General features: G+C 37.7%; 1 protein-coding gene and 1 long non-coding RNA gene across 4 annotated transcripts in view; one reads left to right on the plus strand and one right to left on the minus strand.

Annotated features, from left to right (window-relative positions):
* Positions 1 to 1213, minus strand: part of LOC112143261 — a 4216-nt gene extending 3003 nt beyond the window's left edge. Inside the window, exon 1 of the long non-coding RNA XR_002918709.2 lies at positions 1086 to 1213. This is a non-coding gene — a long non-coding RNA (uncharacterized LOC112143261). The remainder of the gene's footprint in view (positions 1 to 1085) is intronic.
* The window catches only part of mroh1 (maestro heat-like repeat family member 1), a 19565-nt gene continuing 6218 nt past the window's right edge, over positions 1109 to 14455 (plus strand). Inside the window, exons 1-26 of one of the 3 annotated variants that reach the window (XM_024267100.1) lie at positions 1109 to 1234; positions 2176 to 2256; positions 2338 to 2483; positions 4857 to 4988; positions 5092 to 5254; positions 5878 to 5976; positions 6090 to 6241; positions 7231 to 7371; positions 7506 to 7598; positions 8140 to 8218; positions 8424 to 8537; positions 8623 to 8696; positions 8800 to 8922; positions 9234 to 9341; positions 9418 to 9562; positions 9704 to 9744; positions 10160 to 10301; positions 10407 to 10459; positions 10668 to 10775; positions 11010 to 11129; positions 11230 to 11352; positions 11479 to 11625; positions 12192 to 12218; positions 13557 to 13679; positions 13757 to 13836; positions 14057 to 14198. In XM_024267100.1, coding sequence (XP_024122868.1) covers positions 2235 to 2256; positions 2338 to 2483; positions 4857 to 4988; positions 5092 to 5254; positions 5878 to 5976; positions 6090 to 6241; positions 7231 to 7371; positions 7506 to 7598; positions 8140 to 8218; positions 8424 to 8537; positions 8623 to 8696; positions 8800 to 8922; positions 9234 to 9341; positions 9418 to 9562; positions 9704 to 9744; positions 10160 to 10301; positions 10407 to 10459; positions 10668 to 10775; positions 11010 to 11129; positions 11230 to 11352; positions 11479 to 11625; positions 12192 to 12218; positions 13557 to 13679; positions 13757 to 13836; positions 14057 to 14198 — 2697 coding nt within the window. In that variant the 5' untranslated portion in view covers positions 1109 to 1234; positions 2176 to 2234. Of the gene's footprint in view, positions 1235 to 2175; positions 2257 to 2337; positions 2484 to 4856; positions 4989 to 5091; positions 5255 to 5877; positions 5977 to 6089; positions 6242 to 6954; positions 7151 to 7230; positions 7372 to 7505; positions 7599 to 8139; positions 8219 to 8423; positions 8538 to 8622; positions 8697 to 8799; positions 8923 to 9233; positions 9342 to 9417; positions 9563 to 9703; positions 9745 to 10159; positions 10302 to 10406; positions 10460 to 10667; positions 10776 to 11009; positions 11130 to 11229; positions 11353 to 11478; positions 11626 to 12191; positions 12219 to 13556; positions 13680 to 13756; positions 13837 to 14056; positions 14199 to 14455 lie in introns of those variants that run through there. The other 2 variants (XM_024267101.1, XM_024267102.2) reach the window with 2 other exon arrangements.

Raw genomic sequence — 14455 nt, forward strand, 5'->3', positions numbered from 1 at the left:
CTATGCAAACTGTTAGGCGTATTTTTTACACCCTAGAAAAAATAACTTCCTTTTTCTGTAGCTTTCCTTTTTTCTCTAGTTCAAAGACATGTTGGGGATCCCTCAACTACACCAGTGGCTGTTTTGACATTGTTCTATTTAAAACTGTACATGGTTGTTTATACACATTTTTGGTATTTGTATTTTATAAAAGTGGAAAACAGCTTTCTGAGTTTTTATTTTGCTCTAAATGTGAATGTTTTTAGCAGCTTTTCTGGCCCAATAAATGAAATAAATACAGGTAGATTTTTTTTTCTCTACGTACAGTATAAATACAAAAGCACTGCAGCTCTAACAAGAAACAATGAAATAAAAAAAAGAGAACGATCTGCTGCCTGCAGCATTATCTAACAGGAACCACCCAATTCTCCAGACCTGAATTCAATGATGGCACATCTGGGACATCATCTCTCGCCTTGGTCCAGGTGTGGGAGGAGATCCTCCAGGAGATCGTCCACCGCCTCATCCAAATCTTACCCAGGTGCTACAGGGAAGTCATAGGGCACTTGGAGGCCACACCCACTACTGAGCCACATTTTAACTTGTTTCAAAACATTCTATCCCAGTTGGATCAGCCTGTGTTTTTCCACTTTATTTTGACCATGATTCTACATCCAGACCTCCTTAGGCTAATACATTAAATTTCTATTAAAATTGTTTGTGTGGTTGTGTTGTCAGTATATGTAAAGAATAAAGTATTTAAATTAATATTTTACTTGTTTATGTAGGATGTATTTTTGCAGGGTTCCTAATATATATTTTTAGCAGTGTACCTCGTTTTTTATTTAATTTAACTTGCTCAAACATAAAACTATTTCTCAAAATCAAGTGCTATCTTTAGGCCAAACTCTGCATCTCTTTTAATGTATTTTAAGTAGCTGGTACTGTTAATTTCTTTCTTTTTTTAATCTTGTTTTCAACACTGTTCCAAAAATAGATTGGTTGTTTGACATCGATCTGCTATTCCATCCTAAAATAATCTTTTAACACAAAACTGGCCCAATTTATTCTTAATTGAAATGCCTTACATGACGTCACTTCCTCACCTCACGCGGCTGGTCTCTGTGCCGCCCGGTGGAAACGCCCCCCTGCAGCTGACGCATTCACGCTGACAAGAAGCACATGACTAGCCGTGTTTACACCTGCATTGTTACTCTGACTCTCTTCGTACAGTCAGTCAACAACCACTCTCCTGGTAAGAGACTGTTTCTTGGTGGGGTTTCGGTAGACGCTGACGTTCAATCAAACGCCGCTGCCAGACCGGGATTCAAAGAGGGCAAGCGGCTTCCGTATCGACGTCTTTTCGACTAGCATGCTAGCGTGTGTCAGTTGGTTAGCTCGTTATACCAGCATGACCACTCAGTCCAGTTAAAAGTCACGAGTAAATAGTGTTCTCGCCCTATTGGGACACAAGTCCAACAGTTATCCTGAAAGGCGTGTTGTATAACTTTCTACATTTGCGATGAAACGCTTCACCGTGGTAGCCGCCTGCCTCCTTCATAGAAAATTTACCAATTAGAGTCAGAAAATCATGTGACAGCTGCACGAAGTTATTTTATACACACTGCGACATTTTCCAGTTAATATGGGGGTTTTGTCTTTGTGTTTGCTGCTTTGAAACCACCCAACACAAAACAGGAAACCATCAGTTGGTTTTACTTCAGCTTTTAGCCATTTAAATAATAAACTCTTTGTGGGGCAGTGCCAGCTAAATGAATGGGATATTTGTGCCATTGCATTACCGGGTTTGTTCTGTGGAATTATTGAAAACTTGGTGGAAATATTTAGGAGATTTCCATGCAAATATGATCAATACTGGCCCACTGTGATGATAACGGTGTTTTATAACGTTCTTGTAGCATTTTTCTCACAATGAGGGACATAGATAAAGAAAATTAAAATTGCATTTCAGAGTTTTTCTTTACTTAAATTGTTGTGAATCAATAGCAGACGCTACAATCTCAGATTTTTTTATGCTGGCTAAAAATGGCATAATCATAATTAAAAGACCACTGGGAACACTTTGAGCATAGATCAAATGAGGATTGGAGTGAGTCTTTAACATTAATATGAAGTTCAGATCTGAAGTTTTTTTTTTACAAAATAATTTGAGGTTTTGAAACTTTCTGTTCTCAGGAGAAAAAAGACAAACATTTGCGACTGGCTCCAGAAAGCCGGCCCTCTAGCTGTCCACTATGGACAACACAGACGTAGAACGTAAGTCTATTTTCTTCTCTATTTATTTGTGTTGCATCGCTGCTTACCTTTCTCTAACAGTTCTTTCACTTTTCTCTCCAGAGGTGACTCTGGCCCTGCTCGATGCAGCCAACGACAAGGACCCAGCAGTCCAGGAGCAGGTCAGGAAGTCTGTGTTGACTTTGGGAAAACAGCAGCCAGACCGAGTGTTGGCTATGTGTCAAGATTATCTTCTAAAACACCCTAAGGTAAAATTCTGCAATGCAACATCATCATAGATCATCATCTATTTCAGCAAACAAACTTATGATCAAAGCTTTATCCAAGAACTTTATAGCAGTACATGATTGTCAAATATCTTTTAAATGTTGTTTTTTGGTCATTTTAGCTCTAAAATAATAATTTATTCTGAAAATATTTACCTCCACATTACACATAACAACAACAAAAAAACTCAATCAAGTGATCAGATACCTTTTTTTAATTTGATTTTAAGAACACTGGCTAGTCAAAGTCCACTCATTTCAGACTTAATCAACATTTAATTTAATCTTTGCTTGGAAATATTCCCTTTGCTCTGTGTTTTAAAGCTTATATGTTACTGAAGTGCTGCATACATATGCAGGATCGCTTCAATAACAAGTTGAATCATTTTTCATGTTGGCAGCTACTCAGAAATTTACATGCATTAACAGTTTGATAGCTGCTAGTTGAACAGCTCAATAATGTATGTTGAGTGCCTCACCTTGACAGAAAAAATAAACAGAGGTGTAGAAATGTCAGCAATATCAGCAGTTCGTCCAACCTCATGATTCTCATTTACCCTCACATGCACTGTGAGCTGTAAGATCATATAAATACAGTTTTATGTCAGTTTAATTAAACACCGCTGGACTCCAATGAAGAAGTGGAATCCTCATCAGAAACCTGAGTGTCGCAGCAAAGGGTCTGAATACTGATTATGACTATGGGAGTTTGCAGACATTTTGAAACCTGTTTTTTTTTTTCCTGACAAGAGGGGACTCTCAGTGTGCATTATTGAGGAATTAAATTAACTCTACTGATTTTGGCAAATTGATTAAATGATGCAAAGAGAAGCATTTAAAGGGGTCTGAATATTTTTGTGCCCACTGTACATTAACATCTCTGTTTTTGAGTTCATGTATGCATTACTGCTATTGTTTTACCACATGAATGTTTGAATATTAAGGGAAGAACATGCCTGATATTCAGGATGTGAATACAATCAACTGGGTACGGAAGCCAAAAACGGCCTGCCTTACTTTTTTTTTAATCGTTTTCTTGTTATAACAAGATCCACCATCTTGTTATAACAAGAAAACAAGTTCATTTTCCCGTTATAATGAGATAATCAAGAAGGGAGAATGAAGCGTCTCCCTCCAGCTCTCAGAGACACCGAGACTTTACCTGTTTGAAAACACTCCATAAATGTTGTTTTTAGTCTATGTTTTATGTATTAGTGGATCTATGCTCTTTAAACATCTTAATTCAGTCTCATGCACCAGCTCCTCTCTTAAGTTCCCCCAAAACCCTGAAGAAACATTGACAGATTGACAGAGAGCTGCAGAGAGTTTCTGCATGGTGCGTTCACTCAGATCCGGACATCAGCAGCAAAACAAAGCAGTTTATCAGATAATAATCAAATGATTAAATAGTGTTGACTTTTTTTCTGAAAAACAGCTCTGTTTCCCTGAGGATTGTATAAACAAAGACAAAAGCATAAAAACGGATTTAGTTGGGCCGAGTGGCTTTTTGGGGCATCTCATGTCCGGAGTTCATTGAACGCATCATGCTCAGATTCTCGTCTGCGCTGTGATCTGTCAATCAACCTGTTCTGAGGTTTGGGGAAATAAAGGGAGTAGTGCTGGTTGATCACAAAACCACAAAATAAATCATCACAAAATAAATAGACTTAAAACAGATTAAGTCTCTGCATCTTCGTGCGGGAAAGGGCGTGCGGGACGCTTCCTTCTTCATTATTGATTATGTCGTTGTCACGAGAAAAAAGAAAAATGTGTTCTCGGGAAAGCAAACTTCGTTTTCTTGTTATAACGAGTTATTATCTCGTTTTCTCAAGAATACGAAGTTCGTTTTCTCGTGATAACGACATATTATCTTGCAATCACGAGAAAAAAAAAAAAGGCAGGCAGTTTTCGGCTTCCGTAGCTGTGTCATCTCAGCTGAAATACTGGGGTTCATTAGTGAAAAATGATTTTTGATTGTTTATGTTGGGCTTTATGTTGACAGTTTTTCTCCATTGTCCATCTCTTTTGTGTATTTTAGTCGTACCCTTTTCAAAGTTTGAAATAAAAGTTAAAAAAAAGAGCTCATGCTCTGCAGAAATGCTTCACTTTAAAGCACGCTCAGACAGTTACTAATCCAGCAATTATCTGTTGATCTCTGTTGAGAGGAATTGACTTGTGACACATCCATGATGCAACACTATGTGTTTAAAATCTAGTTGTTGAAGACTCAAAGAAATAGCACAGCAAAGGAAAAGTTTAGCCCTTTTCTTTATGACCCTAAATTTTTTTGCTGGTATGTCTTTAGTTGATGCTGCATTTGTCCTCAAAAATGTCTTTTCATTGTTTTCTTTGTAGTTGGTGGTGATTCACAGAGTTGTTATACTTCAAACCATTGAGCTGATAGTGAGCACCAGGATCGAGGACATCAATGCTTCTAGAATCAAGAGCATCATCTCACTGGCCTCTGATGAAATGACCAGATCAAAGGTATTGTTATTTTCTTTTTTTGTCAGTTTACTATTAAACATAAATTTACAAATTCAATTTAAAAAATGAAGTTAACTTGGTTTTCTTTTTGTTCGTGATCCAGGAGGTCATACCTGACTGGCAGCAGGCTGCAAGTAACATATTAGTAGCTGTCGGAAACAAATACATCAATGACATCATGGAGGAAATATTGAGCAAGTTCCAGCCAGGAGTTCTACCTCATTTCTTCGTCGTCCAAACATTGGCCAACCTCTCTGACTCAAACGGTAGGAGCAGCTACCTGGAAAAACTAAGATGGAGGAAATGCAGTGAATTACTGTATGCACAAATGCAACAGCTATGTGTGAAGGGAAAATCTAAGCCTTTTATTTACTTAGTGGGCATTTTTTTAATATAATCAAGTACCAAAAATGCTGGGTTTTTTTCTTTTTGGAAGGATTTAGTACAATCATTACCATATTACCTTGTGATAAAAAGCTAACCTGCTGCTCTTCAGTTTTAAACTAAAAGATTAAAAAGCCATCCTGAAGCTTCTGCTTCTGGTGGTTACAGGAAGTGTCATGTGCCTGAAGAGAGTGCCTCTTTGTGAGTGATCTCAGAGGAACTGAACACTGAAAGCTGAAAACAAAGAGCTGTCTGGAGTGTTTATGTTCCTCTTTGGGTCTCCAGCCATTCAGGTGTTACTGTGTGAATGTTCCTGACCTAAACAATGACATTAGGTTCTGCTTTACTGACATTTTTGGTCGTATAGAGATTGCATAAAACATACATGTAGAATTCAGCTGAATGTTTAAATACAGGACCTATTTAAACCAAATATATTTGTGGTGTATGTTGTAATTTTTAAAAGCAGAAAGTGGTAAACAGATTGTGTGCTCTTGTTCCGTAGTTTATGGGATGGTACCATTCCTGAATGCTATTCTGGGCACCATGTTACCCATGCTGGGTATAGCCAAACAAGACAACATGAAGTGGGTCTTTTCTTCTGGTACGCACCACAACAAACCTGCTCTTTACAGTATTAACTTCAGATTTTTATTTCCTTTCTAACTCTTTCTTTTTGGTCTGACCTTGTGCTTTTTCTCCATTCTCTGCTTCCAGCTCTGTGTCATTTCAGCGACAGCATTTTAGAGTACTTGGCCAACCTTGACAAGGCTCCAGACCCCACTGTGAGAAAGGACACATTCTGCAGTGAGATCTATGCTGCCTATGACATTCTCTTCAATAACTGGATCCAGAGCAGAGAGCCAAAGGTGAGAGAGGTCTGGACTGAGCAAAGCGCTCAGAACTGTAGCAGGAGTAACAAGTAACCCCTTAGACAATGATACCACTCTGTGGATGAAATGAGATCCCACAGTGGTCTCTGAAAAAGACAAAAGTAATCAAATAAATTAAACTTCAGTCAGTAAAAGTCAATAATTGACTGTTAAAATATGGAAACTCACTGCATGTTTGAAGAAACCATAACTTTTGCCAATAATCCTTTCATTGGTTTTAATAATTATGCTGAACAACCGTTCAGATTTTTTTTTCTTCAGTCAATTTTTCTTTGTATTACAGAGTATTATGGCCAATTTAAAAACACAAAATGTTTTCATTTACGACTTTAAAGTTGTAAATTTACGAGGAAAAAATTTTGTAACTCTTAAATTACGAGAATAAAGTTGTATATATCTGACGTTAAAAGTCATAGGCAACATTTCTGACTTCTCTCCTTGTAAATTTACATGTATTGAAGTTTTTAATTTATTACTTTAGAAGTTGTAAATCTATTACTTTAAAACATATACATTTACAAGGAAAAAGTCGTAAATTTACTACTTTAAATCTCGTACTATTATAAATTTTTTGGCCCTAATACTCTGTCGTATCTTTGGTATTTTCATCATTTTGAGGTTATTTCAATGATGACTCTTTGTTTTTTCTCTCATCAACAAAGGGGCACCAACAATTTTATTTACATACAAACATAAATTGACTGATTAAGAAATCATGGAAGTGAGTATGTTTAGGCAAGCACAAAGACAGTGAGGCCAGATTTGCAGAATATTTACTTTTTTTTTTTAATCAAGCTAAACTCCAATGCAATAGAAGCAGTTTCAACGCGTCAAGCCCCAGTTTGATCTCCACCTTGTCTGTTAGCAACTTAGCTGTCGTCACAGGTCAGTGACTGTGCAGCACGTCAGCGTTCGTTTGTCATGTCTGTCTCTTCACATCCTGCCCGTCTTCGTGTCTCTTCCAGCTCAGACTGACGGTGGCTGAAGCTGTTGGCTCAATGTGTCACCTGATGCCCAGTGATAAACTGGAGGAGCAAATTCCCAAGATCATCCCCACCATCACGAGTCTGTACAAGAAGAACAACGAGCACTACGTCATAAGCAAGGTACATGTAGTGCACGTTTACCAGGGCCCAAACCTGTTTGTTATTGAAAGGATTTGTTATTGCTTTTTCTTGACAGAGATTCCTGTTTGTCAGATTGAGTGCTGTAACACAATTCATATCTTTGATGTCATCAGAGTTTGTGCCAGGTCATTGATGCGTCGGTCAACATGGGCAGCAGGGTGCTGGAGACACAACTCGATGGTCTTCTCTTTGTGCTTCATCAGCAGGTATGCTTTAAACCCATAACAAATAAAAAATCACAGGGTTTTACATGAATTGACCACAAATATGGACATGGACATGGCATGTCTGTGCCACTGTAAAATGATTACACAAATCAACCATAAAAATATCAATATATTTGTGAGATTTAGACTACACATGTTTATCTTAAAAAAAACAACATTATTATTGGTAACTGCTCTATTTTAACACATTTGCTGTAATTGCATTTAATGTAATGTTATGTAGAATTGTGAGGCCACTTTTATCTACAGCATTTACATCAATTTTTGTAGAATTATCTTTTACTAATCAACTATAAAAAATATTTTAGTAAAAAAATAAAATAGTTTTTATTTATGCATAAAGTACGTGAGGTTACATAAATAATTTTTGATAAATAGTTGTTTCTGATTTGTGTGTTTTTAAAAAAAGTCACACTAAGTTGTATTTTGTTTTACCTGATTGTCTCCCGTCTCGATGAGATTCTTTGTCACAGTACAGCTGACTGATGGGATCCTTTAATATTTACTTTGTCCCGCTCAGGTTTGTTCCCCTGTTGATTACAATGATCCACCTACTGTCAAAAACCACAATGAAATCCTGCGCAGTTTCAGTTTGCTCGGTAAGCAACTTCTGTTCCTCTTTGAAGACTGATGTAAATGTAAAGCTCTGTGCTGAACATTTATACTTCAGCTCACTTGCTGAGTCACATTTGCAGTAATGAGATCATGCATTAGAGTGTCAGACCAGATCTCCTCACTAGACAAAGATGACCGTCACAAGCTTCTGTTTCTCACATTTGACTTCTCCCTGTGCTGTTCTTTCAGTGAACTCTTTCCCAGACCGGCTGGTCATGTTTGTTCTGCAGAAGCTGGAGAACAGTAATGAGCGCAGCAGGATGGGCTCCCTGGCTGTGCTTCGTCACCTGATTAACTCATCCAGTGAGGGGAACTTCTCCCTATTTCAGACACTTACGCTCTTAGTTTTCACATCATCTATTTCATTTTGAACTAAAATATGTTGCAGCTGCTACAATGGAGAGCAAAAAGCTGCTCATTCTGGCCAGCATCAGACAGCCAATGGCAGACCACAGTAATAAGGTACCACCTTCTCACTTAAATCTCTGCATGGAGATCTATTATTTATTGCTTTTTCATCTTTATCTTTTCAATGCTCACAGTCTTTTTTGCTGTTGCTTCTAAGGTTAAAAAGCGTGTGGTGCAAGTAATCAGTGCCATGGCACATCACGGATACCTGGAGTTAGAGGGAGGGGAGTTATTGGTTCGATTCATCGTTCAAAACTGTGCTTTGCCCGACACAAATCAGGTAAGCAATTTAGCTCATTTATAACACTATTTCCTCGACTTACTTAGAATTGGAGCAAATTTTTGGGCGGCCGTTGGTCTGTTGAAATAAAACAAGTTTGTTTAAAAATTGGATTCTGTTTTAAGTAATATGTAGCTTTTTTGCAATAATTTTGCTAGTTTTATTTTCAGGAGTCAAAGTTAGTTACCAGTTAGGATTGGGGCTCTTTTTGCAGCTATTAATGTTTTTTTCAAATATGTAAGAAATAAAAAAAGTTTTGCTGTCGTCATTATTTAAAGTAAATGCTATTTCCACTCTATTTGTGTCTGCAGCGAAGCCAAAGACCAACTGATCCAGAGGAAGTGACTAATGAGGCTCTGAGGACAATGTGTGACAACACTCTTCATCTCCTGACTACCACTGTCGGACGACTAGCTGACGTGAATCTCCTCTTCTCATTGCAGTCTGACAACAGTTTTTAAAAAGTTTCTGACATTTACCCTTATATTTTGGAAGGTTCTTTGGCCCAAGCTCCTATATTACCTGACTCCCTCCCAGTTCAGCAACGCCACCACTCCTCTCTGTAAGAGCCTCATCGTGCTGGGCAGCAAGAAGAAAACCAACCAGGAGCCCAGCTTCAACATAGACTTCAAACAGGAAGGTTGGTGGAACACTTTGTGGATCTGGATTCTCTTAAGTGAAAACAGTCAGATTAGTTATGGATGTAGAATAAATAATTTAACAGTTAATCCAGGTTCACTTAATCATTTTCATGCCACACGTGTATTCTGCCTCTCTACAGTCAATCTTCCAACTCCTCAAACTCTCATGATCAGACTGCTGGTAAGCATTCGAGCAGTTTTCTAGTTTCCCTGTTAGCTAAACACCAAATGTGCAGCTAAACTATCTGTTTTCCTATCAGCAGAGTAGAATAAATGTGTTTAACTTTGAAAGTCTAATCAAGTATGTGGTTAAAGGTTATTTTAGGGATCAAATATCCCAGATATCATGAAGTAGTATTCTTTAATGATTGTAGTTAATTAGATTTTAATCGTTAGTTGTAAAGCATTAATAAATGCTGATTATTATAGTAATTATTGTTTTTATAATTCATTTACATCTGAAAGAGGGGAGTATTAAATGTAATTTTAGTTATATTTCATACTGATTCATTTATTTGCTAAAAATAATTGTGAAGTGGTTCTGTATTTATTCGCTTCCGTCTGTTTGTGTTCTCCTTTGGGATGTTGTATTCTAGGTCAACGCAGCATTTCCATTTAACAGCAGAGGTCATGGCGCTCCGTCCCTCTCACTCCTCCAGGTCCTCAGCATCAACATACACCCCAACACAGAAACTCTGTGGGAGAAGGAGATACCGCCTCTGCTTGCAGTGCTGGAGGGTAGAAAAAGGCTTTATTCTGACGTGGTTAATTTCTTCAAAGTAAAGCTGGAGTTATCCTGGAACTGCTTCTTGCTGATTCCTAAAAATGTTCTACTTTTAACAGAGTCAACGGCAGAAAGTCTGGATAAGAAGCAGTGGGATGAGAAGATGCTTAAGGTCTGATTATTTTTAATCTTCATGTTGTTTTCTGAGCTAAAAGTGTTAGTAGATGACAATCACACAATAATGTTTTCCTTTTTGGTTTTTCTTTGAATAAATGTAACCATGTAAAGGTTCTTTTGCAAAACAGAAATGGAGCCAGCCCTTAATCTGAAGATATGTTTCTATGAGTCAGCAGTGTAAACCTTTGTGAAATATTCTACAGCTCTTGTCGGAAACCCTGGCAGCGATTGAGAATGAAAAATGGGCGTGTTCGCTGGCCGCCGAGGCCACAAAATACCTCTCTACCTACAACAACGCCCAAGAGGAAAAGGTAGGAGTCGTCTTGAATCTAACACCTGCATTTTCCTGTTCAAAAAGTGCAACATGAATAGAAGTTAACTTGTTTTTCTAATGAACTATTTTTTTTCTTCACTAAAACTCTGATTGATGAATTGCAAACAAAAGCATTAATTCTTAGTTCAGTGAATCTTTTTGCAAGATGAGGATTTTTGGTGAGAACCAAAGAATCCCTTCAGTAAAGTCCTTTGGGTTCTTTTTTTCGTAGAGTTTCCTGTATCGTTGTATCGGAGTGACACTGCAGCAGTGTTTCAACAAGGAGTTTGTGAAAAAACAGCTCCAGGAAATCCTCCTTACAGCACGACACAATGACGCCGTGGAAAGAGAGGTTTGTGACTCGCAAAGACAAAACAAGCAATCTCCAACTGCTTGTATTGTGTTTTTTCTTTAATGCGTACTCTTTCATTTCTGTTTTCTGTGGGGATCAGGGAGTGGCAATGGGCATCGGTCTGTGCGCCAACAGCCATTTAGAGGGAACCCTAGCTAAGCTGGAGGAGTTTGGGAAATCGGACGCCTTTAAGAAGTCGCCAAGTATTTTCAACCTGCTCAAAGTACTGCATAGAATTTCTCTCACAAAACTCTACATTTTAGTTTTTTAGATTGCAAAACTGTATATATTTTTTTTGTTTTGTTTGTTGACGTTTGTTAGTAAAACCTTTGCCTTTTTTGTGCTGTAGGATCGCAATGAAGTTGAGGTGGAGAAGGTGAAAAGCACTTTGATCCTGTGCTACGGACAGGTGGCTCTGAACGCACCTCCAGAAACCATACTGAACCGCATCGATCAAGACATTCTGCGCTGTATCAGCAAACACTTCAATACCAAGGTATTAAGCATGTCATCAGAAATGAGCACGTTTTCTGTCTAAGACATTCAAAACATGATGCATCTTTTTATCTTCTAAACTGCATCTTCTCTTGAGATCTAGCAGAGGGATATTTTTTTCTATTTATTTTATTTTAGCAACTGCTGAAGAGTTTTATTTCAGCAAACATGACATCCATTGTGGTTGTAGTAAAATCCTATTTTTACATCTTAACATTGCAAGATCCCTACTGGAGCCTCGTGACCTGTGTGCATTTTTGACTTAATCTTGTTAAAGCTTGTTATCCCGAAGGAACGCTGAGATTTTGTCGCTCCCTTTAAGCTTTTGGAGTTCAGCCGTTTGAAGCGAACCATGTCATCAAGTCAGCATCCTGCAAACATTATCATGTGACTGGGATTTGTGTTACTCCACCAATAAATAAATAAATGTCACAAGCAGCTAATTTCCCACATTTTTATGGAGTGAGGTTGTTTCTTTAAATTTAGCATCACATTTGATGGTAATCTTACATGTGAAATATAATTTTGATTGCAAACAAGCTTATTATCACCTCTTTTTTTATACAGGTTCTGGGGATTAAAGTAGAGACAAAGGTATTGTCACAGGAACGACGGGGCTCTTTAGTTTAGTTTATTTCTTGTATTATTACGTATTTCTTGGGGTTATTTTCATTCTTCTCTTTTTGTGCTTACAGACTTTCCTGAAAGTTTTTATGTTCCAAATGCAGCTTCTGTTTTGGTTTTCTTTAGCTGTAATTAGAGGCTCATTTTCAGCTCATTTGCATCCATGTTGAGGTTTCCACAATGAAAACATTTAGCATAATAATTCTAGTTTATTCTGTTCAACCAAAAAGCTTTTGGACATTTGAACTATTACATAAAGCTATGAGATGCTCACAGGAACATAAGAAAAAGCTGTAAAGATCCATCAAAGTTTGACCAAAAGTCCAAATGTTTTACCAAAACATGCAAACATTTAGCATTATCCAAACCAATCTACACACTTTGTTTCCACTTGTGACCTGATGAACATCAACTTACATCTTTAATCAAGAGTTTTTGTTTTTAGGGACACTGAATATTTAAGAATTGTATTCTCTTTTGTACACATTACCATCAAAACATCTCTATCTCAGATTTTAAATGTAAAGCAAGAGCATTTAAAAAGTTACTTTTCAGAAAAGATGGCTTCGAAAAGTTCCAATAAGAACCTCTGACTCCACAAAATCAAAGACAAACTATTGTAGAGTAGCTACACTAGCTAAATGTCGAAATGTCAGCTTTACAGACTTTATTCAATTTTATAAGAAACATATAACTTTTTATTAAATCTATGAGGCAGCCTTGTATTTTTGTGTGTGAGATGTTTTGGATGGTTTTTGTGAGAAGCTGCATTTACATAAAGACTTTTGCTCTGTTCTAAAGCAGACTGAAGTCCTGTTTTAATAGATCCTTCACTCTCAGATCAGCTCTGATGGAACTTTCACTTTTGAGTTCTACTTTTCTCTTTTTAATGTACTTTTGTCTCTTTAGAATTGTGATATATATATTTTTGCTAATCTGCTTCCCAGTGCTCCAATTTTTTAAAATGTTTTTACTAATTTCTAACTGGGTTCTTCTCTTCAGGCTTATGTGGTTCTTTGTAAACCGGAATGTGCAGGTGGTTTGTGGCTGTACTTTTCCTTCAATCTCACTCTTGATTTGAAACTTCTCTCCATCCGTAGGCATGGAAGATCAATCTGCATTTTTCTACATTTGGGATTGATTTAAACTGTTGATCTTGATCTATGTTTCTGCTTTGGAGAATCTGTCTGACACATTTGGAGAAGCGCTTCCCACTTCAATCACATTTTTAAAAAAAAAGTTTCCTATTTCTGTTACTTATTTTTATTTGTGCCTCCATTTCTGCCTGTTTGTGTTTCTCTCATCCAGGACTTGACAATGAAACTCAGTTTGATCCAAAGTGTTGGGTTGATAGCCAAAGCAATCAGCGTGTGTGTCATGAAGCAAGGCTACGTCTTCTCTCGAAAGCAGGAGCTCATCTCTGTTATGCTGGTCAGTGTTATGATGGAAATCCAACTTTGTAATTTTCCTTTAACTTCTGTCTGACTGGTATCATCTATGCTGATCAGGATTTCATCAAGTCTGAGCACACAGACTCACTGAGGACTCCAGTACGTCACCTGGTGATGAGCACCTGTTCCAACCTCATGTATCCTTTACTACAATGCTTTCATTTGTGCAAAAGGAATATTTTTAATGAAAAAAACAAGTTTTTAATGCTTGATTTGATTTGGTGGTATGTGAAGGCACAAAGCTTTCACAAAGTTAAGAGTGTCATATTTTTAAAATATCTACATTGAGTGATCAGCTTCACACCAACCATTGCTGGACTTTTTTCCATTGTTTATCTTTGACCATGAGCACTTCAGGACTCTGGAACCAGCGCTGACGGAGAACGAGAGCTTTGATTTGCTAAAGGTGTGCGTTAACAGTGTGTTTTCACTGCCACCTGAAACACACACGCCAGAAAAAATCAAAGATGAGGACTTACTAGACCCCAAGCAGAGACAGGTGAGCTAAAACACACAGATATGTGACTTAATCTGTGGATCTAGCAGCGAGTGAAACCAGGGGGAAGCAGTCCTGCTTTAGTTAATTCTTGACTGTGTGAGCCACACCTCATTTCAAGAAGTTGCCAAATCTAAATTTGCCAATGTTAACCTGTAAAATTGTTGAAATTGTCTGCACAGGCCCTCTACAAAGACACTCTGGCTGCACTGCAGGAGCTGCTGAAGAGCGTACTGGCCAGAGATCCCACACCTGACGGT

Source organism: Oryzias melastigma, linkage group LG16, assembly GCF_002922805.2.
Source record: "Oryzias melastigma strain HK-1 linkage group LG16, ASM292280v2, whole genome shotgun sequence".
NCBI classification, from domain to species: Eukaryota; Metazoa; Chordata; class Actinopteri; order Beloniformes; family Adrianichthyidae; genus Oryzias; species Oryzias melastigma.